This window comes from Agrilus planipennis, unplaced genomic scaffold, assembly GCF_000699045.2.
Source record: "Agrilus planipennis isolate EAB-ADULT unplaced genomic scaffold, Apla_2.0 scaffold134, whole genome shotgun sequence".
NCBI lineage: Eukaryota > Metazoa > Arthropoda > Insecta > Coleoptera > Buprestidae > Agrilus > Agrilus planipennis.
Window position 1 is genome coordinate 508,457 of NW_020438860.1, and position 21,360 is coordinate 529,816.

The 21,360-nt window shown below is 34.8% G+C and overlaps 8 protein-coding genes across 14 annotated transcripts; 1 reads left to right on the forward strand and 7 right to left on the reverse strand.

Moving 5' to 3' along the window:
• Nucleotides 1-28: 28 nt before the first annotated feature.
• Nucleotides 29-1,558, reverse strand: LOC108739044 (protein trunk). The gene has a single exon (XM_018472727.2). It carries the CDS (start codon nucleotides 1,360-1,362, stop codon nucleotides 622-624), a length of 741 nt encoding a protein of 246 aa, XP_018328229.1. The 5' UTR covers nucleotides 1,363-1,558; the 3' UTR covers nucleotides 29-621.
• A 105-nt stretch (nucleotides 1,559-1,663) lies between these two features.
• LOC108739046 (NADH dehydrogenase [ubiquinone] 1 alpha subcomplex subunit 13) lies at nucleotides 1,664-2,416 on the reverse strand. The gene is made up of 2 exons (XM_018472729.2): nucleotides 2,220-2,416; nucleotides 1,664-2,145 (listed from the first exon to the last, which is right to left on the reverse strand). The coding sequence occupies exons 1-2, from the start codon at nucleotides 2,317-2,319 to the stop codon at nucleotides 1,787-1,789; spliced, it is 459 nt and encodes a 152-aa protein (XP_018328231.1). The 5' UTR covers nucleotides 2,320-2,416; the 3' UTR covers nucleotides 1,664-1,786.
• Nucleotides 2,417-2,441: 25 nt separating this feature from the next.
• LOC108739045 (DNA replication complex GINS protein PSF2) lies at nucleotides 2,442-3,248 on the reverse strand. The gene has a single exon (XM_018472728.1). The coding sequence runs from the start codon at nucleotides 3,153-3,155 to the stop codon at nucleotides 2,559-2,561; it is 597 nt and encodes a 198-aa protein (XP_018328230.1). The 5' UTR covers nucleotides 3,156-3,248; the 3' UTR covers nucleotides 2,442-2,558.
• A 95-nt stretch (nucleotides 3,249-3,343) lies between these two features.
• Nucleotides 3,344-5,507, reverse strand: LOC108739047. Of its 2 annotated transcripts, none has more exons than XM_018472731.1 (3): nucleotides 4,633-5,507; nucleotides 3,577-3,766; nucleotides 3,344-3,503 (listed from the first exon to the last, which is right to left on the reverse strand). In XM_018472731.1, the coding sequence occupies exons 1-3, from the start codon at nucleotides 4,650-4,652 to the stop codon at nucleotides 3,408-3,410; spliced, it is 306 nt and encodes a 101-aa protein (XP_018328233.1). In that variant the 5' UTR covers nucleotides 4,653-5,507; the 3' UTR covers nucleotides 3,344-3,407. The 2 variants fall into 2 exon arrangements, with proteins under 2 accessions (XP_018328233.1, XP_018328232.1); XM_018472730.1 differs by having other exon boundaries at nucleotides 3,821-5,507.
• A 169-nt stretch (nucleotides 5,508-5,676) lies between these two features.
• Nucleotides 5,677-11,620, reverse strand: LOC108739022 (guanine nucleotide-binding protein G(q) subunit alpha). 4 transcript variants are annotated; one of them, XM_018472690.1, is made up of 10 exons: nucleotides 11,336-11,620; nucleotides 11,004-11,258; nucleotides 9,931-10,115; nucleotides 9,715-9,869; nucleotides 9,491-9,619; nucleotides 9,068-9,196; nucleotides 8,633-8,762; nucleotides 8,420-8,573; nucleotides 8,098-8,205; nucleotides 5,677-7,311 (listed from the first exon to the last, which is right to left on the reverse strand). In XM_018472690.1, exons 2-10 carry the CDS (start codon nucleotides 11,119-11,121, stop codon nucleotides 7,229-7,231), a joined length of 1,191 nt encoding a protein of 396 aa, XP_018328192.1. In that variant the 5' UTR covers nucleotides 11,122-11,258; nucleotides 11,336-11,620; the 3' UTR covers nucleotides 5,677-7,228. The 4 variants fall into 4 exon arrangements, with proteins under 4 accessions (XP_018328192.1, XP_018328191.1, XP_018328194.1 ...); XM_018472689.1 differs by having other exon boundaries at nucleotides 11,004-11,620; XM_018472692.2 differs by lacking the exon at nucleotides 9,491-9,619 and having other exon boundaries at nucleotides 11,004-11,620.
• Nucleotides 11,621-12,287: 667 nt separating this feature from the next.
• Nucleotides 12,288-15,642, reverse strand: LOC108739025 (G protein alpha q subunit). 3 transcript variants are annotated; one of them, XM_018472694.1, is made up of 8 exons: nucleotides 15,089-15,642; nucleotides 14,568-14,752; nucleotides 14,356-14,510; nucleotides 14,083-14,211; nucleotides 13,775-13,904; nucleotides 13,543-13,696; nucleotides 13,329-13,436; nucleotides 12,572-12,922 (listed from the first exon to the last, which is right to left on the reverse strand). In XM_018472694.1, the coding sequence occupies exons 1-8, from the start codon at nucleotides 15,204-15,206 to the stop codon at nucleotides 12,840-12,842; spliced, it is 1,062 nt and encodes a 353-aa protein (XP_018328196.1). In that variant the 5' UTR covers nucleotides 15,207-15,642; the 3' UTR covers nucleotides 12,572-12,839. The 3 variants fall into 3 exon arrangements, with proteins under 3 accessions (XP_018328198.1, XP_018328196.1, XP_018328197.1); XM_018472696.1 differs by lacking the exons at nucleotides 12,572-12,922; nucleotides 13,329-13,436 and adding an exon at nucleotides 12,288-12,518 and having other exon boundaries at nucleotides 15,089-15,641; XM_018472695.1 differs by lacking the exon at nucleotides 13,329-13,436 and having other exon boundaries at nucleotides 12,830-13,181; nucleotides 15,089-15,641.
• Nucleotides 15,643-16,321: 679 nt separating this feature from the next.
• On the forward strand, nucleotides 16,322-21,019 carry LOC108739018 (aldehyde dehydrogenase, mitochondrial). Its single transcript, XM_018472684.2, has 6 exons — nucleotides 16,322-16,426; nucleotides 18,959-19,204; nucleotides 19,272-19,670; nucleotides 19,734-19,984; nucleotides 20,246-20,480; nucleotides 20,539-21,019. Exons 1-6 carry the CDS (start codon nucleotides 16,322-16,324, stop codon nucleotides 20,842-20,844), a joined length of 1,542 nt encoding a protein of 513 aa, XP_018328186.1. The 3' UTR covers nucleotides 20,845-21,019.
• Nucleotides 17,359-18,947, reverse strand: LOC108739020 (enolase-like). Its single transcript, XM_018472686.1, has one exon. The coding sequence runs from the start codon at nucleotides 18,744-18,746 to the stop codon at nucleotides 17,436-17,438; it is 1,311 nt and encodes a 436-aa protein (XP_018328188.1). The 5' UTR covers nucleotides 18,747-18,947; the 3' UTR covers nucleotides 17,359-17,435.
• Nucleotides 21,020-21,360: the final 341 nt, after the last annotated feature.

Sequence of the window (21,360 nt, forward strand, 5' to 3'; positions counted from 1 at the left end):
ATGAAAAAATTGTTTTGCTGCAGCATTTTAGTGCCTGTCCGCCTGTAAATTTTTACGTATTTATTTATAACGTTATCAATACATAAGGGAAGTATTAATAGATATGTACTTTAGAAACAATATATATATATATATAATATAAACATAACGGTACGTAGAGGTTTATATAACGTAAGTTGTTGTTTATTATCCAAATGTACAGATAATATCTTCTTATTGATAGTTTAATTACGTTAATTATTATTAATTACCAGAATCGATAAGAATGCAATAAACAATTAAAACAAACGACCCTTCTCGTGTTATGTACCATTTGAACATGACCTTCCACCTTTTCAACCCAAAAAAAAAAAATTTGTATTGACTTGCAGGCAATATAATATTTCAAGTATTTTTGAAATAAATCCCTAGCACACCCTCTCGAAACGTTTCTAAATCATGTTTGCGATTGACTGTTGTGTAGTGGGTAGTGTAAAAACACATTTATTAAATTAGTAATCGAATTGTATTGAATACCATTGGTCATGACCACAAATAAGTAAATATAATACAAACTGTTTAGAGGTAGAAATACCTTTATAAAAAATTATCTACACCAAGGACAGTTTTACAAAATCCTAATCATATTGCACAATCGCAGCAAAAGTTAACAGCCCTTTCCTCCCAAACCCACAGTTCGCGCAATTCGTCTGGTAGTCCTGAAACGCCACTTTTATAACTAATTTCGCTCTCATCACACTTATCGCTTCTTCTCTTCAACAACCTTACAGTGAAAGCCCTCGGTCTGCATTTGTACCTTCCATACCAGCAATCGGACGTTGTGCATTCAACTGTTCGCAAAAACCTAGGGAAATAATCGACGCCCAGATCGATCCATTTCACTTCCGACTCGCACTTCCAGTGAGGTCCTCCGGGTTTAATATTCGCAACCCGTTTCTTTCTCACCGTCCCCGATAGCAAATCACTGCGATGTAAATTTTCAACGCCAAAGTCTACATTCCAAGCCGGAACATCGTCACTTTTGTCTTCAGTTACTAGATCATCTCCTACGTAAAAAGGCAGATACGCGTTGACCTTTCTCTTATTACTGTCGTCTATGTATTTGTTGTTATCAATAAACGGAATGTTTATGCTCATGTATCTCGGATTGAAAGCAGATCCTAGCACATGTGCCAACACTATTTTTGGTATTTCTTGACATTTTTGTACCACGTCTTTTTTAATACTGGCACTTTTTACGAATCCGATATATAAAATAGCCGATAGCAAAAAAAAGCAAAAAACTGATAAACTTTTGACTAGCTCCATAACGAATTGTATGTTTCCCCTATGAAAGACTAATTCAAAATGAAAAGTTTTCATTATTTTAGGTGTAAAGTAAATTGAATAGGGGGTACTTAAAATTAAATAGTTAACGCAGCAGGGGGTTAATGTAACGTAACATTTATGGATAAGACATTTGGAATTCTACATTCTATTATTTACTGTATAAAATGTAACCCTCATCCAAATTTTGTTACAACTCTTTTAAGAAACAAATTTTCATCTTATATTTTCCCATGTACTAATCATCCCCTACAACTACAAAACTGGTATTCACAAATATTACATCATATATTGTGGAGCCTCCAACCCCTACCAGGGAAAACCAGAAAAACTCTCATTAAGTTATACTTCTTGCATAGACTTTAAACTTTATTTAATAGTTATTTTATTGCAAGACTTCAATATTATATTGGACTACAGCAATATTATTAAATCGCTACACACAATTGCATATATGTATTTAGGACCACAAGCATAGGTAGGCCCTCTTTATATAATCCTTGCTGGATGCATGCACATAATAATCCCAATAGGTAGGTTCAACAAGGGTGCCTTTTGGAAGGGTCTTGTAAAGGGGCTCGCCGTACCACGTACCCACTTCCCATCCCTCCACGTTCTTCATTAAATCGGCCTCCTCATCTCTGTTCCTCCTGAGCTGCTTCAAATATTCCCTATCACGTTCTGCCAACAGCAGAGGAAATATAGCGAAATTGCCAGACCTACGCTCCAGATCGTCCCTAAGGACCTTCTTCCAGTTCATATAATGAGCAAATACTCCTACTGCAGTCACCCCAAAATAAATAGCTATCCAAGTGTAACCTGAAGTTTTGTATTATGTAATAACCTCTAAGACAAGTGCGACAACGAAAATCGGTCACCCTTTCGTTACCCACCTGAGAAATACGTCTTTGCAGGATTCCTCTTGTAAAAAATGGGCTTGTAGCCCCCCGGAGGGGGCATGTCTTGCCGCCTAGCAGTCGATGCAAAGGACATTCTGGCTCGGCAGCAAACATATATGAGCAACAAATAAATACTACCGTTTGACAGCCCACGTTGAGTTTGACAGTTACCACGCTGTTGCCAAGTGGTATCATATTTAAGTAACACAAAACAAATAAGTTTTGAAACTTTATTTTAACACTAACGCTTAATTTACAAGCGATAAAATTACCTATGGCTATTAATTTTAGTACCGATTTATTAGAAAGGAAATCAACACGCACAAAAGTATGTTATAGTGAATTTGTAGTGTTTGTTGTGTTTATTAGAATGGAGCTTGGAAATTGTGATTGAGTATTGAGCCCTCTGGGGGGCTTCTTCAACCTCATAATTTGGCTCAGACATGCAGGAACGAGAGGCATCATAGAATTAATTTCAAACATGGTCAGATTATCTAGGGCTGCGAAGGAACTACTGTTTTTAATCAAACTATTAACTGAATTTCTTATTTTTGCCATGCGTATGTCCCAAATGTCCTTAATAATCGTTCTTATTTCATCAGCTTGAGGAATATCATCTGAAGAACAGTCTAGAAGCAACTTAGCAACTTCAATGTAATGGTCTGAAGGCATCTTTGTAAAAATTCTTAAATTCTTCTCTCTTGTCTTACATTCCTCCAGATCATCCACATTCATCCATGAAGGAGGCACTATTTTACACTGTCTTCTCTGTCTTAAATTCACAGCTAACCATAGAGGCACATGGGTTGTTAAACCAGCTCGAAAGGGGCCCACATTCCCTTTAATCAGGGCTATTACAGGACTGTTGAAATTCGAAATAACCTGAACTAACTCATTTTCAGCTATGAACTCTATATCATCCGGATTCATGACATTAAATTTCTTTTACCACTTCGTACCTTCGGTGCTTCTGTTTACAAATCTCACAATTTCTAGGTTTCTTAATTGACATGACAACATTGTGCTTTAACACTCCTAAAATGTAACTAAAGTACGGCATACCGTGCATGTGTCTACATAACATCAAAAATGATTCATCGAGAAAATAAAAACCAATTTCAAAATCATATTTATTTCGGTTGATGTTAATCTTAACACATTCCACACTTATTCCTTCTTTGATTATGTTCTTATCACCACATTGGCATAGCGATGAATGGGCAGGTGTAATAACTCCTTCTTCCCTTTATACTTTTGATCATAACGTCGCATCTCATTCTTGAAAAATTTTAATATAAGAAACATATTTCAAGCACACCAAAATAAACACAAACACTACGTTGAATATTACCAGTAAAATTCGACGATAAGTGACTGATTTACTCGTCCTTTCAAAATTCTCCTGAAATTCGTAATTTCGACTAATCCTTTTACCAGGTATCCAATCCCTCGAAAACGTCACCTGAGCCTTATTTGGCATCACTAGTATTAAAATTATTAAACCAAATAATACGGTCGTAAAAACGTTATTAAACCTTGATCTACGAGATAAAGGTCATTGTTATTTCCCTGTTGTATGTATTACAGAAAATTACCTCTTTCCAATGTACCACCACATTAGCGCCTTATTTTTAAAAGAGTAAGACATAAGAGTAATAACATCTACATGTACTTTTATAAACTGAAGCATTTTTATTTAAATCGTCCTTTTTATACTGCCAGTATGTATACAAACTTTTGTAAAAGAAATATCTTTGCGCAAATAAGATTATCCGCTTTATTCCCTGGAGGGATTTGCAAAAATACATGAGTACTTACGTTATTTAAAGGTATAAGTTTTTGATTATAAATTAAAAACTTTCTTAGTAACTCTCGCATTCCAAAAATTAACTTAAAGCCCAAGAACAATTAACCTTTCTTCTATGTTTTAATTTATTAAAAAGTGCCTTACTATCATATTTTCCTCTGACATATGGATTATTTGCTTTTACTTTTATGTGTATATATCTGCACATCAAAGGAACTACACTTTTATCATTCGTATTGGACCAACATACTTATAAAGAAATTTTTCTTGTATAACTTCTTTGAGGATTTTATATGAGGATTATATCAAAATATTAGCTCTTTGAAAACTTCTTATTTGAAAGAATAAAATCGTCAAATTTATTTTTGAAGCAAATTTTGATGCAAACAATTTTTTTACCAATTCTAAAATTAGTTATTGTTACTCAACACACATAAGAATTTGTTTATATTAACTATAAATTGTAGAAGTCGTTTGTTCTTATTTTTTGTTGTACGTACATAAACGTAGCATTAGATGGGGCCCCAGTGGGGCCATAAACGCAACATTAACCTATCTTTTACGATAATGTAAATTATTAGATGTAATACATAAATATACCTGTATCGTTGCAATTGCATACCATAAGATTTTCAATTAATACGTATAAGCAATTAAAAAGTTGAAGTTGAAATACTACGTCCGCCATTACACAAAAAAAACTTAGGAGGGGAGTCTGTACCTTTCGAAGCTGCTATTTTCCGGACCATTATTCCTAGATTTGCAGTGTATTCCTGTAGAACACCAACCAATTGCCAAGTATTCCAAAACGACACAGCTACTATTATGTTCTCCACAATGGCACGGAAGCCATTAATGGCAGCAACGGCTATTCCCAACATCAATAGCACTCGCGGTACCTTTGATTATTAAACGAACCAGCACCGTAATAGTAGTGTAATTTTAAAGTACCTAACCCGCAATATTTATTTAACACTGATAAAACGATGCACATTACTTATTTTTTGAGATCAGAAAACACAAAACCCAACCACTTGTTAGGCCGACAACGCACCTCTATCTATCTTCCATACACAATCAAATTCATACGCCAATTCGTTCCCAGTCTACAATTACGCTATTGCCAAATGTTTTAAACAAAAATAAAAAACACCAACACGCGTAATTTAATTGAATTAGAATTTCAGCTCTTTTAATGAGTTACGTATTATTTTTGTTAATTAATAGACAATTGACCGATCAATTTAAGTATACTTTACAGTTAAAAGTAATTACTTTCTGTTAGTTATTGAACGAATTACAAGTACCTGGTAAAAATTTACTATACCACTGATAAATAATGTTTCATAACCCCTTCCTCCGCACAAAAAAGTATATTACAGCCAACCCTACACTTTAATTTGTGCCAAACTTAAATAAATATATGTATCTATAGAGCTTTCGATTTTAATTTTCGTTAATTAAAATTTCCATCAATAAATAATTTTACAGTGTGATTTTAATTGAAACATACAAAATTTTCAATTATTAACTTGCAAAAATTGTAAATTTAATTCACCGCGTAAAAAAATAATAAAATGCCTATAAACGTCCTGATATTTTCGTGGGAATTGTCGGAAAAAGGGAATAAAAGAAAAGATTGCGTTACGAAAAACACAGAATTATTTTATTTTTGGAAACACAATTTCCAGACGTATATAATAATTCATATGGGGCATCATGTTAATCTGTCGTAAAACTACATCAATAAACAAATCGATAGCTCGATAAAAAAACGCGCTTTATGCATGTATATATGTATGTATATTATGTACTATTAATGTATATGCATGTATATACGCAGGAGTTTTTTTTAAAGGGGCGGAAGATGCGTAAGGCGAGTAGAAAGACGCCAGGGAGGCCCCCCTTTAGTCGCTACTTGTCCACGCGTCAGACCTGGTCCCCCCCATTTATTTGGACGTGTATCTTTTACTTTTTTTTCTCTTACGTTTCAACTGTTTGCTGCTGCTCCGTGCACAAAAAACAATAACGAAGCCGGACATTATTATCATTAATATTATTATTATTATTATTTAGTAGTAGGTAATTTCATATTTGTTTCTTCTGCTTTATTATTCATCATCACACATCATCATACGTAATTTCTGCACTTTTAATTAATAATAAATACTAAGATTTGTTGCGGAGACATTCGACGGCATAACATAAGCTGTGGGAAAGGCAGTGGTTGAAGTGTTGGTGACGGTGGCGGAGGCGGTGTCGGGCGGGGGTGAGATAAATGATAAAATTTAAAAACAAAAACCTGACCAGACAGCCAAAGTCGTAGTTTAGTCCGTCGTACAAAAATGCATGGCATTCAAAAGTCGCATATAATAGTAATAGTAGTTAGTAGTAGAAGTAATCGTATCTTTTTTAAATGCTGCTTAGGCTTTAACGGCCAGAGTCCGTAATGTTAGTCCAGGCTTCTGGGGTTTTCAGTCGTTTTGTTGCCTCTATCTTCCAGACCCTTCGCCAGTTGCTACTGTCACCATTTCCAGTGGAATATCATATCAATATATCGAAGCGATACATGAAACAATATCACTGAGATGCTCCCAGTAGCAGCCCGCGTAGTATCTGATTAAAAAAAATGCAACCACCGTGACGGCCAGAAGCTCCTGGAATTATAATTTCTCTTTTGTTTGTTTCTTGTAGAAATGAATAAATTCTGGTTTGCAATAGAATAATAGTAAATAGTAATAGTAGTAATAGTAGTAACTTTACACTTCAAAAACACTGTCTATAATAAATGACTATTTTTTTTCTGTTTTACGAAAACAATCAAATCCATCAATTATCGATTTTTTTGCATCCGTCTCCCTTTCCATCTTTCTTTCCGATCCGTCTGGTTCTGATTCCTATCCCTGATTATTCTTTCTTTCTACCTTTTCTTCTCTCTTCAATCGATCTCTTCTGTGTTGTGTTCATTTTTAATTAATCGTTTCTTTGCTTATTATATTAATTAATTAAATAACTAAGAGAAATGCACTAAAAACTTGCGGGCGTCACTCATCATCACACTATGTCGCGCACAACAACAATAATAATAAGAAATGTTGCGTCCGTTGCGGTCGCACGTCACCGGCGTCGTTTGGACGCCCGTAGGGTTGATGAGACGACAACGCATCCAGGCGTCGTCGTCTGCCATGGCTGACTCCTACACCAGATTGTATTCCCGCAGGTTCGACTGAAGTATCGTGTCCTTCACCGCGGCGAATACGAACTTTATATTTTCCGTGTCTAGGACAGGGCAGGACGAAAAGGATAAAAATTCAATGCACAATGTTCACTACTATAAAAGCACCGTTGCACTCGAAGACAATATTGTTCTATGCATGATTAATTACTGATCGTTAATTGTTCTAATAAATTAAAAGTTCTTTTTTCCAGTGCAACGGTGAAAATTCTTAAATTATGCAATTAATTTATAAAATAACAAACGTTCAAATATTAATTTTACACAGACACACACACACAAACAAATAAAACATGCTTTAAGCACTAACACCGCATTAATTGCAGTTAATGACAAAGTAAAATAGTTCATTACACACTTTCTGTACAACGCACAAGTAAAAAAGCATTATAAACTTGAATGTTCTTGTAACATGCAAAACAAAACACACAACTTAACAACAATTAGAGACTTCGAAGCACCTAAAGTTTCACTTTCACTTTCTTTACACTAATTATACCATTTAAACACATCTAAGCCCTCATAAAATGTTAGTTAACATAATGAAAAGTTGCTTTGGCTTCCAAAAAGCAAAATAAAACCAAGAAAACGCACATTCCGGCGTTATCTATCTGCCTCAAAAAGTTTTACATTAAATTATCCATCTGAAGCAGCATGCAAAAATAATAACAAACTTTGTTAATCAGTTAATAGTTAATAAATACGTTATTATCATGTCATTTGAGAAGCAATGACGAGCAACTATAAGCAAACATTATTACAGAAAGAGCCCCCCCCCTCCCTTTAGTAGTCCCTAAAAAACCCTCTAGCATGCTATACAACGAAAGTACCTGTTGCGCAAGTGAAATGAGAGTATATGATCTTTTCGGCATCGGGATTAAGATCTACGAACATCCGCAGGATGAACTCTCTAGCGGCGATTGCGTCTCTTTGGGGACCTGAGCGACAAACTCAACATGTAGCTCTTTAATCAACAACTACAACAGGGAAATCCAGGGGAAAGGAAATGCGAGGAATACCATACGTAAAATGGGGCACATTTTTATATATCGAGGTACTGGTGGACTTATAACACCAATCAATATGTCAACAGACGCAGGATGTGTTGGGTGCGACAAACAGACGAAGGGAAAATTGCATGCAAAAACTCACCGTCATATTCCGGAAAATAATCAACCAGATGCGAATACAAGATTTTCTCCTCGAGCAAATCCTTCTTGTTCAAGAACAGAATCACAGAGGAGTGCTGGAACCACGGGTACGTAATTATGGTTTTAAATAGAGCCTTAGATTCTTCCATTCGATTCTGAAAAGGTAAACAGACGATTTAGTACAAATTTTTAATAAAACAGCAAAAATACGTACTTCATTTTCAGACTCAAACAAGATTTGGTCGTATTCACTTAAAGCTACTAAGAAAATGATGGAGGTGACGTTTTCGAAACAGTGAATCCACTTTCTTCTCTCTGACCTCTGACCTCCTACGTCTACCATTCTAAAATTAAAAAAAAAAAACACTTTTAAATATAAAAATCGTTGTCCAAAAAGTAATAAATTACGCCAACAAGCAAATGCAAATTTAATCAACATTTAAGATGTCGTTAATAAAACCATTTGTTAAAAGTAATATGGTAAGCCACAATAAATTGCATAAGCAAATAAAGGAACGATTAGTAGAAAAGCATTCCGAAAATGAGGCCCACGCTCTGCAAGCTACTTCACTAAAATTCACCTAGCTCGCTCTACACAATCTACTTTTTTGTATTTCCCAAACAAATCATTTCTTATATGAAATACTACCTAAATATGATGGAATCTAAATCGAAAGGGTATTCAATGATTCCAGTGGTTGGTGCTCGAGCCCTGAGGATGTCTTGCTCTGTAGGTAAATAATTTGGATCTCTTAACCGCTCCAAATCACTAAGATAACTGTAACCAACACAAAAAGCCATGCAAAAGAAAGTTGAAAAAAAAATACCCAACGAAAGAACAATATTTAAAGAACTGCTACTACATCCTGTAAGAAAACCTACGAGAAAACTAAAAATAAACTGTCAAGACTTCCTCTTTTGTTTCCCCAAAGCTGCGTCGACGGTAGATAATAAACGTAAATAAAATATGGAGACCACAAAACGAGATGCAAAGTTAAAAATAAAATTCAGCATAGAGACATGCAGGAAGCCGGTCGTGTTGCAGTAGTAGAGACATATTTTGGTTGGTTACCTAAACCTAATCTCGTCCAGATCAAAGGGATACTCTATAATGCCTGTGGTGGGCACACGAACCCGCAAGATATCCTGTTCGGTTGGCAAGTAGTCGGGGGCCGCAACGCGGTCAATTTCCATCAAATAGCTGATAATAAGTACAAAATTAATTCGAATTATTAACATTAACATTTTCACCAAACTTAAGACCCAAATTATCGAAATTACCAAAAAGGCACTTACTATTTGGCAGAATCTGTCAATTGGTACTCTCGACGTCTATCATAACATTCCTGGATGCCAGCGTCGCTCCATAAGTCCTTTATTGCATCTACATAAGGATTTTCAAATGTTGTCACTGTTTCATAGTCAACACTTCGAATCAGTTCTGCTTTTTGCTAAAAATAAGCAAAACTTTTATAATGTATTATACTTTATATTAGAATTTATATTACTTACACCACTATCTGGTGAGGCATACTGTATTTTTAAAAGATCCATCGCCCTAATCATACTCTGCATTGCCATAAATATATTTTGATAGACTAGTTTTATAAAGCCACGTTTGTCTTCATCAGAATATCCAGCTCCATGAATAATTCTCATCTGTTTTATAAAAGTTGATTTGCCTGACTCACCAGTACCTACAAAAAATTCATTTATAAAATCATCAGCAATTAATACAATTTTCATAATCAAAAATTGGTTAATTCTAGGATTTATCAACAAAAAGTTTAACAAATTCTACCAAACAAAAATGAACAAGGAAGAAAATTAATATTCATCAATAGTGTTCTGTGGCCAAATAATTTGCACAAACAAACTACTCATCTGTTTACGCAATGGTATTTATTGATAACTTCATGAAATTTTTGCTTGAACTTGTGTGTTAACAATATAATTTGTTGTTTACTTTAATTAAGAGGATTATCAAGTTGTAGGAGTATCAAACACATTTATAAAAGAGATAAAGAAACTCATAAAGGAATAAAATTTGCCACAAATAACGTTAATGCTACCATATAATTAAAATTCACTTAACATATTTAAACATCATCTGATAAACATTAGAGCAAAGCCACAAAATGATCATGATCTAAATGTACGAGTACGAGGCATTAAAATAAAACATAATATAATATGCACCATAAGTAGTTTGTAGAAGAAAAAACATTTGCTTGAGTCTTTTACATATTGTGATATACATAAATCTGTAAGTAGTTTGTAGAAGAAAAAACATTTGCTTGAGTCTTTTACATATTGTGATATACATAAATCTGAGTGCACGAATGGGATGCATGAAGGCAGATACTCTTTAAGAGAAGAATATCCTCACAATGCATGTATGTAAATATTAAATCAGCCCAAATGCTTGCCAAAATAACTGCACAATATTAAAAAGACTATTTTTATGCATGGTACACAACAAAAATATTAGTAAAAGAATAGGTGTTACAACCCAACAATGAGTAAAAACAAATTCTAAACGCAGCAATAATAAACTCCAAACAACTATTTTTTGTGTTGCTCACCTAATAACAGTAACTTGAGCTCCCTGCGAGCGTCCCTCTTGTCTCGCCGCAGTTGTTTTTCAATTTCCTGATTGATTCTCTTCTGTTCTCTAACCTCATCGCTCTGGCAGCAAGCCATGGTCAAGCTCGGCTATACGCAACTGGGGTCGATGGGGCCTGGGGCCTAGCATCCACAAAAAACCACCCGTACCCTCTTCTAATGACAGTCAGCACTTCACCGCCGAATAACCATCACGTTCTTGGGTGTGGTGCACACTTAAACCATCAACATACTTTTATAAAGCTTAATCTCGTTTAACTAACAAAGCATAACAAGGCGAAAGAAGCCTCACCATCTCGCTAATCGGATTACTCATTCGTTTTTTATCAACGTCGGTGGGGCACAGCCACGACAGATAGCAATTGTCAACTTTAAGGTTACACAACGATGATAAAACGACGAGTCTAGACGTTTCGGAAACACGGTTAGGTGCCGCGTGGTCGGCGAATCGCCATAGCAAGGCCCCTTTTTAATAATTTGATAGCACCATAGCACTATGAATTACATTAATAAATTATCGGCTTTTGCTGAACGGTAGCCGCCTATTGCGAATATGGCGCTGCCTTTTAAAAGAGCACTGCGCAAAGCAGGAAGTCGCCATCTTGGCGCTATTCTTTTCAAATTCAAATAACTAACAATAATTTTTATTTAATTTTTTGCTCTTATTTTCGCAAAAAATTAATAAAAAATGTTCTCGTGGCGAAATGAGTTAAATTAATTAATGTTTTAACAATGGTTTTTTATTCCTTCGTTGACTAATTTCGAGAAACAATTAAAATGTGTTTGTAATGAAAATAACAACATAGGAGCCTTTATAAAACTATTATTTCCACTCTTTTCAGTAATTCATCATGCATTTCTTTATTTTAACGTTTCTTCTATGTTTTAATTTATTAAAAAGTGCCTTACTATCATATTTTCCTCTGACATATGGATTATTTGCTTTTACTTTTATGTGTATATATCTGCACATCAAAGGAACTACACTTTTATCATTCGTATTGGACCAACATACTTATAAAGAAATTTTTCTTGTATAACTTCTTTGAGGATTTTATATGAGGATTATATCAAAATATTAGCTCTTTGAAAACTTCTTATTTGAAAGAATAAAATCGTCAAATTTATTTTTGAAGCAAATTTTGATGCAAACAATTTTTTTACCAATTCTAAAATTAGTTATTGTTACTCAACACACATAAGAATTTGTTTATATTAACTATAAATTGTAGAAGTCNCCTGTATACTTTTCAGTTGCACAAATAGAAAATACTCCTTAAACAGGCAACCTGCTGCACAGCTCTGCATATAGAGTGGTATATACTGCAGGAGCTCAGTGTCTAAATACAAGAGGCGTATTCAGGACATTTAACCAAAAGCATTTTGTACGTATTATCTTCCAATTAATTCCGACCTGTTTCAATCTTCATTGTCCCAAGTACCATGAGTTGCAGCAACTCCACATCTCTTCTTGTCTGATTTTTACAGCGTAACGTTTAATAATTAATTAAATTAAAAAGCTCCAACATCAAACACTATTGTACTGTATTTTCACATTCACAAACAAAACATGCGTTATACACTGTCAATATTAATCAATAATAATAAAACATGAAATGTAATGTATTTTCATATTCTACATCAGACCCATGAACACAAAAAAAAAGTAAAGCGAAACAGCTAAACACACTTCACTGTGAAAATACACACACAATTCACATTCACTTACTACAAACACTATCACCATTTACAATTACATAAAAAATTAAACTTAAAATGAGCATAACAAAAACATTTCAGGCTAAATTAAACTCCTTCAGTGCGTTTTGCATTATGGTATCTTTCACTGCACAAAACACTAGTTTAATGTTTTCGGTGTCTGCAGTCCAAAAACGTATTCGAAAAAATTCCATTCCAAAGCAGCATGCAATAGTGATAATGTGAGTTAATTTATCAATTAGTAATTATCGTTAATTATTTAGCTGCTACAACAACCATTACTACCCTACATTACACACAAACTTTATAAAGAACTTTTGTAAGTCCATACATTTAGAGGAGAAAACCAGGTAGAAAGATATAATAAGTAACAAATTGCTTACCATACTGCATGTATGTATGCAACTTAGTCGAAACAACTTCAATGAAATAAAAACATAAAACGAATACAATAGACGAGATGACTTATATAATTGATTAACTGGGCCCATAAGTGAAAAAAAAGGAATAGATAGATCTTTCTATAAGCATCTAGCGTTTTAGAAATGTATTTTGAAATTTAAGACCTGTTGCGGTGGTAAAATGCGAGTAACACTGTCGCTCAGGATCAGGATTCTGCTTTAAGTACAATTTCAGAAAATATTCTCGAGCCTGAACATGATCCTGTTTAGGTCCTTAACATTAAAAAAAGTGAAGGTAACAAAATTTCAATTTCAATTGCATTAAATTCGAGGAAAGTAGTAGATCTTATTTTGTATGTTATACTGTAAAAGAACTCACCATCGAAATCCGGAAAATAATCCACCACATGCGATGTCATGATTTTCTCTTCCAGTAAGTCCTTTTTGTTCAAGAATAAAATTATAGAGGAGTTCTGAAACCATGGGTAAGTAATGATGGTTTTAAATAGTGCCATAGATTCTTCCATTCGATTCTGGGAAGGTAAAAAGCAATCGATGCAATATGGAACGTATTTTACAGAAATTAACTGACTAAAAAATTAAATATTTACCTCATTTTGAGATTCAAACAAGATTTGATCGTATTCACTTAAAGCTACTAAGAAAATGATGGAGGTGACGTTTTCGAAACAGTGAATCCACTTTCTTCTCTCTGACCTCTGACCTCCTACGTCTACCATTCTACAATTAAAAAATGACACGTTTAATCATTTCATAAAATAAATTACATCAACAAGCAAAAGCAAATTTAATTAATATTAAACAATGAAGCCTACATTTGCAAGCTATTTCACTAAAATTCGCCTAGCCTCCCTCTGCATATCTACTTTTCTGCATTTCCCAAGCAAATCATTGGTACCTAAATATGATAGAATCTAAATCAAAGGGATATTCAATGATTCCAGTAGTCGGCGCTCGAGCCCTGAGGATATCTTGCTCTGTAGGTAAGTAACTTGGGTCTCTTATGCGCTCCAAATCACTAAGATAACTTCAACCAGCACAGAAAACCATACACAAGAAAAAGAAAAGAAAACACCCAACAAATTAGTATTAAGACATTTAACAATAGGAAATAATAAAAGATTGTTTAATTGGTTCATTAAGCTTAACTGCTGTAAAGGAAGAGACCTACTATTTTGCAGAATCTGTCAGCTGATATTCTCGACGCCTGTCATAACATTCCTGGATGCCGCTATCGTTCCACAAATCTTTTATTGCATCTGCATAAGGGTTTTCAAATGTTGTCACCGTTTCATAATCCTCACCTCTAATCAATTCTGCCTTTTCCTGAATAAAGTAAAACTTCTGTTAACAGTTAAAAATTAGACTATGTACTAACTTTACCTCACAGTCTGGAGAGCCGTATGATATTTTTAATAGATCCATCGCCCTAATCATACTCTGCATTGCCATAAATATATTTTGATAGACTAGTTTTACAAAGCCGCGCTTATCTTCATCAGAGTAGCCAGATCCATGAATAATTCTCATCTGTTTTATAAAAGTTGATTTACCAGACTCACCAGTGCCTATATGTACAATAATAATAATTTAAAAGTGTTTTGCCATTAATTCAAGCAGTAAAATTGGCAAATTTTATTTAAATCTTTCATTGGTTAATAAATTCTGAATTAAATCACATTCCACAAATATAACACAGAAAAGTAAACTAATTCAATTAAACAAATCCAATTAGAGTACTAAAGACTTACTAAAACATTAATAACAATCAATCAAATGATTATAACTTGTAATTGAACATTAATATTAATCAATATATGTACTTAGCAGAACAGAAAGATTATCTAAGCACTAGAAAAGTACACTATTTACCAAATAACAACACAAATACTTTCATTGCTTACCTAACAAAAGTAGCTTAAGTTCCCTGCGAGCATCTCTCTTGTCTCTTTTTAATTGTTTTTCAATTTCCTGATTAATTCGTTTTTGTTCCTTTGCCTCGTCGCTTTGGAAACAAGCCATGTTCAAGTTGTACTCTACGTTGGGGCCTGTAGTTTACCATCTATAAAAAAAATCACCCTTAACAGACAACGCTTCACCACCCAATAACCACTTTATACACTTAAATAATCAACATGCTTTTATAAATTTTTACACGTAGTAATCTTGTTAGCCTAACAAGGTCGAAGAAGCCTCACCAACACTAAGAGGATTATCTGTTCGCTTTTTATAAAATTCTACAGGGAAGGGACACTACAAAGAAATTGTCGACTTTTAAGGTTACACACTAAAAACAAACATGAATTGTACAAATTTCGCAAATGTACCTAGCACTGCTGCAACAAGCCACATTTTGTAGCACTACAATATTGCTAATTAAGTAAAATATGGGTTATTAATTATTTAAATTTTTTACAAAACGATGTTTGTTTATTAACGCATTTCAGAAAATTGCCGTAAGATGGCGGTTCTTCGCCAAACCTAAAAGTAGGAGGAGCGTAACTTACCGCCATATCTTTTAAATTCAAATAATGTTTAATCAACATGTTTTCGATTTGTAATTTCCTCTTTATTATCAAAAAACATCTCGAGATGCTATCGACAAATACGATAGATTATTTCTATTAAATACTTCATCATCTAAGTAAAGCACTTGTGAAAAGAGGCTCAAGTCTTAATTACTTACAATAATTTGATTATTTGAATGATAGAAAGAAAACATAATTAAACATTATTTCAATTATTAATAATTGTAAATGTAACAAGCAAACAACACATAAATCATTATTGTGTTTTGTTTCTTGCCACAATCATTTTTATAAATAACATATAATTTTAAATAGCCAGACAATAATACGTGCATGGTGCATGTACGTAATATATTATTATTGATAATATTCCCTACAAAATAAAAGACTTAAGAAAGGAGGGGCATTAACCAATAGAAATACGACTGTATTTATGGGAACAAGGCGAATAAGAGCACGAGGAAATCAGTAATAAATTAGTACTTTCGATTCTGGTTTGTCGGTTTGTCGAGTATATGCAGTTGCATTTTTCGCAATTTTACCGGTAAAACGAACAGCTAACGTAGAAATTTCAGCGTCGTCTCCTAGATACAGCAACCAACATCAATAATGTTGCGTATCGTGAAAAAATTAACTCCAAAAATTCAGTGTCTGAATTTTTCTTCAACGGCAATACCAGATCCACATATCAAACCCAATGTTATGTATTCGGGTGTAAGTATATCATACTGATTAACATATTGTTTATTAGTTACTCATTCACATTACTGATTTTTTTTTCTGAACTAATTAATCATTCGAATAGAATCTGGAGAAACAGGGCCGTATCTCGTAAGAATTTTACCATTTGTAATTGATTCTTGTTTTTTATAAAATAATTAAATAAAAATAGGATACCATAACTCATTACAAAATAGATACAAAGTTAAAGAAAGTTTAAACGATGATACGATAACCTTGTTACCTTATCGACATTGTTATACAGATTATATATAATTTAAATCATAACAACTTCATTCACAATATGAATAACTATACCTACCTACCTACATAAATAAGTAATTTGTTTATCTTTATAAACACTTAAATGTATGTTTATAAATACATTACCTGCATTACGTAACATATATACATAAGGACAAATGCAAACAATATTTTTCAATTTACTCGAAACATAGTGCTTATGGTTCATTCTTCACTTACAACAGAATTTACGATATTATTTGATTGAGCCTTGTATATGTAAGTGTATATTTTTTACGATTTTCCCAACCGAGGAGTAAAATTAACTAAGCAACCCGCACTACTGCGCTGCTTTTAGTATTGCATACAATACTGTGACCTATTCGAGTCTGTTGACTATTCTTTGTATTTTTTTATGAGAATCATCTTTAGAAGCACCTGGGAACTCCAGTAAATAATATGAAGCGTATATTCACCTTATTTTAAGTATTAATAGGTAATAACAAATAATTGTAGTTCTAACAACTGCAAGTAAATTTAAAAACAAGAGCGTCGTTTCGAACCAATTTCGACGCTTCACATCTACCGGGTGGCTCGTACGAGTTAATTTACTTTTTTTTTAATTGCAGCATTTAATTTTATTGTTATTAATGTCTCACTAATTACAAAATATAATAACGTATTTACTGATTTTTCTAATTTATATGTGTATGTAAAACTTCCAATGTTACACGTTGTTTTTCCATTTTTTTTCTCGTTTTTATGCTGGATTTTGAAAAGCTTTCCCCGCGTACGTGGCGTATGGTCCCAGTTCTTCCTCAATACGGAGTAACTGATTATATTTCGCCATTCTCTCAGATCTAGACGGTGCCCCCCCTTTCAACTGCCCACATTTCAAACCGACAACAATATCAGAGATGTACGTGTCTTCGGTGTCGCCGGTACGATGAGATAAGACTGTTCCAAGTCCATTTTGTTTAGCCAACATGCAAGCCTGAACTATTTCCGTCAAAGTCCCTGCCTGGTTGAGTTTTAATGACACGCAATTGCATGCTTCCATCTCGATGGCCTGTTTGATTCGTTCGGGGTGAGAAACGGTCAAATAATCTCCAACGACCTGTATTGAGGTCTTCTCGCAGATCGATTTCCAATCTTTCCAACTATCGTCCATATTAAAAGGATCTTCGATCGAACAGATCGGGAATTTTTTAATGAAATCGAGATATTGTTTCATAAGTTTATCAGCGGTTAGCCAAGACTTTGGGTTCGATTTTTTTTGCTTGAAATTAAGGTCGTACTTGCCTTTTTTGTAAAAAGTGGACGCACCACAGTCCATGGCTATTTCTACGCGACCCTTGTACTTAGAAGTGTCTATTGCCTTGTTCAGGATGGTAAGGAGATCTTTGGGGTTTTTTATGTTAGGAGCAAATGCCCCTTCTTCAGTCGTATAAAACGCCAACGTCCCATATTTAGCCAGCAGGAGCTTTTTCAAATTATGGTACACTTCGGTGCCCATTTTCATAGCGTCCGCAAAACTAGTGGCTCCCGTGGGCATTATTAGAAATTCTTCGAAAGGTATTTTGTTTCCGGCCTGTATTCCTCCGGTTATCACGTTAAAACAGGGAACCGGTAGCACAAAAGTCCTGTTTCCCGCCAGATCACTAACATGTCTGTATAGAGGGACTCCTCTTTTTGCTGCCCCAGCTTTCGCAATTGCAACCGAAACTGCCAAGGTGGCATTTACCCCTAAACGACTCTTGTTGGGTGTGCCATCCAGACCAAGAAGAAGATTATCCAGGTCCTTTTGCTGGGTTACTTCGAAACATGATTGCTTTATTTCTGGAGCTATTACGTCATTAATGTTGTCTACAGCATTAAACACAGACATACCGTGGAAATTATTTTTTTCGTTATCTCTTAATTCGACTGCTTCGTATTCTGACGCCGTGGTGGTTACTCCGGCAGGGACCGAAGCCCTAAAAAGACCCAATTCGGTGATGAGATCCACTTCTACGGTGGGATGTCCCCGACAGTCAAATATTTGACGAGCATAAAGATTACGTATGGGCATTGTGAGTAAGGAGGGACTGTCCTGATTGTTTAATACGCGATCCTTTTTCTATTTCTATGTAAAATAATAGACAAATAATTTTACAACATTACAATAAATAATCCTAATAATTTTTTAGACTTGAATGTCAAACGTTTTTGAACTACTTGATTTTAAAATCGTCTATTCCAGTTTGTCTTAATACAAGTCTGCATAAATTAATGTCTTCCTAGATATTTATAAACAACGAGTGGCATAAGTCTCAAGGCGGAAACACTTTTGAGACACTCAATCCTACAACGGGCGAAGTAATAACGGAGGTCCAGTACGCCGGTAAAGAAGATGTTGATCATGCAGTCCAAGCAGCTCAAGACGCCTTTCATAACAATTCACCGTGGAGAACCATAGACGCGTCTCAACGTGGCAGACTCCTTTACAAACTTGCCGATCTCTTTGAAGAAAACGCCGCTTATATGGCTGTATGTATTCATTCAATTGTGTCTCGTCGCAAAGAAAATGTAAGGAAAACCTTATTCTGTTTCTCAGAGTTTGGAAACTTTAGATAATGGCAAACCCTATTCGCATTCTTTTAATATCGATGTGATGTCTTCTATAAATTTTCTACGTTATTTTGCCGGTTGGGCTGATAAGAACCATGGCAAAGTGATCCCCACAGACGGTCAATATTTCGCTTACACTCGCCACGAACCTGTCGGCGTCTGTGGTCAAATAATACCCTGGAATTTCCCCTTGTTAATGTTTACATGGAAAATTGCTCCTGCCCTCGCAATGGGCAACACCGTCGTCATAAAACCTGCCGAACAAACGCCCCTCACTGCTCTGTTCGCCGCCCAACTGGCCAAGGAAGCTGGACTTCCTCCAGGAGTTCTCAATGTCGTGCCAGGATTCGGTGACACAGGTGCTTTCATAACAAGTCATCCTGGTGTAAGAAAATTATTTATTTAACTTGTTCCTGAAAAAGTTTTCAAACAACTTTATTTTTTACAGGTTGATAAAATCGCATTCACAGGGTCCACCGAAGTTGGATTGAAGATCCAACAAGCTTCCGGACAGGGTAGGTTGAAGAGGACAACGTTGGAACTGGGAGGCAAAAGCCCCAATATCATTTTGAGCGATGTCGATATAGAAAAAGCCGTGGAGGCGGCTCACCAAGGGTTGTTTTTCAATCAGGGTCAAGTATGTTGTGCAGGGTCTAGGACGTACGTGCACAGCTCTATCTATGACGAATTCGTCGAAAGGTAAGATTATCCCTGTTTATTCATTGACTAGGCCTCATACGTATAATGCACACAATTTTGTTCGCCTCAAACTATTTCTAGTTTATAATAAATATTCGCAGAATTGATTGTGCCAGTCATGCTCTAAACAACCGCCACCTTGACCTTGGCATAAGTGCACGGTGACGTTATGTTTAATTACATTGATTAGATTACCATCTAATAAACACTTAACAAATTTTGTAATATCACAAGGTAAATAACAAAATAACTTTCGCTTAGGTCAGCAGAAAGGGCAAAGAAAAGGGTTGTTGGAGATCCGTTCCACATCCACACAGAACAGGGGCCGCAAGTGGATCAAACTCAAATGGAAAAAGTTCTCCGCTACATCGACATGGGCATCAGCGAAGGTGCTGAGTTGATTACAGGGGGAAAAAGACACGGGGACAAGGGCTATTTTATACAGCCCACAGTTTTCGCCAATGTCGAGGATCATCATACCATTGCAAAAGAAGAAGTCGGTTTTGATGTTATTATTTTTTTTATTTGTCCACTAATTAAATTATCCATTTTAGATATTCGGACCAGTTCAACAATTATTAAAATTCCAAGAACTCGACGAGTTGATCGAGAGGGCCAATAACACCGATTACGGATTAGCTGCAGGCATTTTCTCAAATGATCTGGACAAAGTGAATTATTTGGTGGCCAGGATAAGAGCCGGAACGGTATGGGTCAACTGTTACAATGCCCTCGGGTCCCAGACGCCCTTCGGAGGATTCAAGAATTCCGGCATAGGAAGAGAAGCCGGCGAATACGGTCTTCAACAGTACACCGAAGTCAAATCAGTTATTACTAGTGTTTATAAGAAAACTTCTTGAATTTACCTCGTACGTGACGAGATTCCTATTATTGTATGTGTTTAATGATGTTAACGTCTTTCGTTTACTTTTGTGACTTGTGAAATTGTTAATTGCAAGTCATTTGAATAAATTTATAGATTGTAAATATTTTTGTACTGTTTTTAATTAAAAATAAAAACATCTTTTCAATCTTCAACGTTTACCAATACTTATTATTCATGTACATGCAAAGTTTAAAAGAAGAGAAATATTTTTATTTATTTTTATTCATCTTCTTCTTCGGCAGTTTCCAGGTTCTGTTTTTCCGATGGACATTCGTCTCCCAACCCATCTAATTCATCATTTATATTATTTATAGTTCCACTCAGTTTGGTTTGCAGTACATTGACAGTATTGTCTCTGGTTTTCCTTGTATCGTTCCTCGTTATTTCCAAAACCCTCGTCAAATTAACGTAGCAATGTAACTCGTTGATTTTCTGATCAACAAACTCTTCCTTTATATTCATACACTTCCTTTTCAGTTCTTTTAAGTCG

Coding starts and splice junctions, on each gene's coding strand:
- LOC108739044 (XM_018472727.2), bottom strand. CDS start 1,362: ATGAAAACTTTTCATTTTGAATTAGTCTTTCATAGGGGAAACATACAA.
- LOC108739046 (XM_018472729.2), bottom strand. CDS start 2,319: ATGTCCTTTGCATCGACTGCTAGGCGGCAAGACATGCCCCCTCCGGGG. Junction 2,146..2,219: donor TGCAAAGACGTATTTCTCAG/GTGGGTAACGAA, acceptor ACAAAACTTCAG/GTTACACTTGGATAGCTATT.
- LOC108739045 (XM_018472728.1), bottom strand. CDS start 3,155: ATGAATCCGGATGATATAGAGTTCATAGCTGAAAATGAGTTAGTTCAG.
- LOC108739047 (XM_018472730.1), bottom strand. CDS start 3,915: ATGCTTCAGTTTATAAAAGTACATGTAGATGTTATTACTCTTATGTCT. Junction 3,767..3,820: donor TGGTGGTACATTGGAAAGAG/GTAATTTTCTGT, acceptor TTTATCTCGTAG/ATCAAGGTTTAATAACGTTT. Junction 3,504..3,576: donor CTTATCGTCGAATTTTACTG/GTAATATTCAAC, acceptor AAATTTTTCAAG/AATGAGATGCGACGTTATGA.
- LOC108739022 (XM_018472690.1), bottom strand. CDS start 11,121: ATGGCTTGCTGCCAGAGCGATGAGGTTAGAGAACAGAAGAGAATCAAT. Junction 8,763..9,067: donor TTAGATTCCATCATATTTAG/GTAGTATTTCAT, acceptor TTTTAATTTTAG/AATGGTAGACGTAGGAGGTC. Junction 8,574..8,632: donor TGTTTGAGTCTGAAAATGAA/GTACGTATTTTT, acceptor TTACCTTTTCAG/AATCGAATGGAAGAATCTAA.
- LOC108739025 (XM_018472694.1), bottom strand. CDS start 15,206: ATGGCTTGTTTCCAAAGCGACGAGGCAAAGGAACAAAAACGAATTAAT. Junction 13,697..13,774: donor TGTTTGAATCTCAAAATGAG/GTAAATATTTAA, acceptor TTACCTTCCCAG/AATCGAATGGAAGAATCTAT. Junction 13,437..13,542: donor TTATTTTCCGGATTTCGATG/GTGAGTTCTTTT, acceptor TTTAATGTTAAG/GACCTAAACAGGATCATGTT.
- LOC108739018 (XM_018472684.2), top strand. CDS start 16,322: ATGTTGCGTATCGTGAAAAAATTAACTCCAAAAATTCAGTGTCTGAAT. Junction 19,205..19,271: donor AAAACGCCGCTTATATGGCT/GTATGTATTCAT, acceptor TCTGTTTCTCAG/AGTTTGGAAACTTTAGATAA. Junction 19,985..20,245: donor TATGACGAATTCGTCGAAAG/GTAAGATTATCC, acceptor ACTTTCGCTTAG/GTCAGCAGAAAGGGCAAAGA.
- LOC108739020 (XM_018472686.1), bottom strand. CDS start 18,746: ATGCCCATACGTAATCTTTATGCTCGTCAAATATTTGACTGTCGGGGA.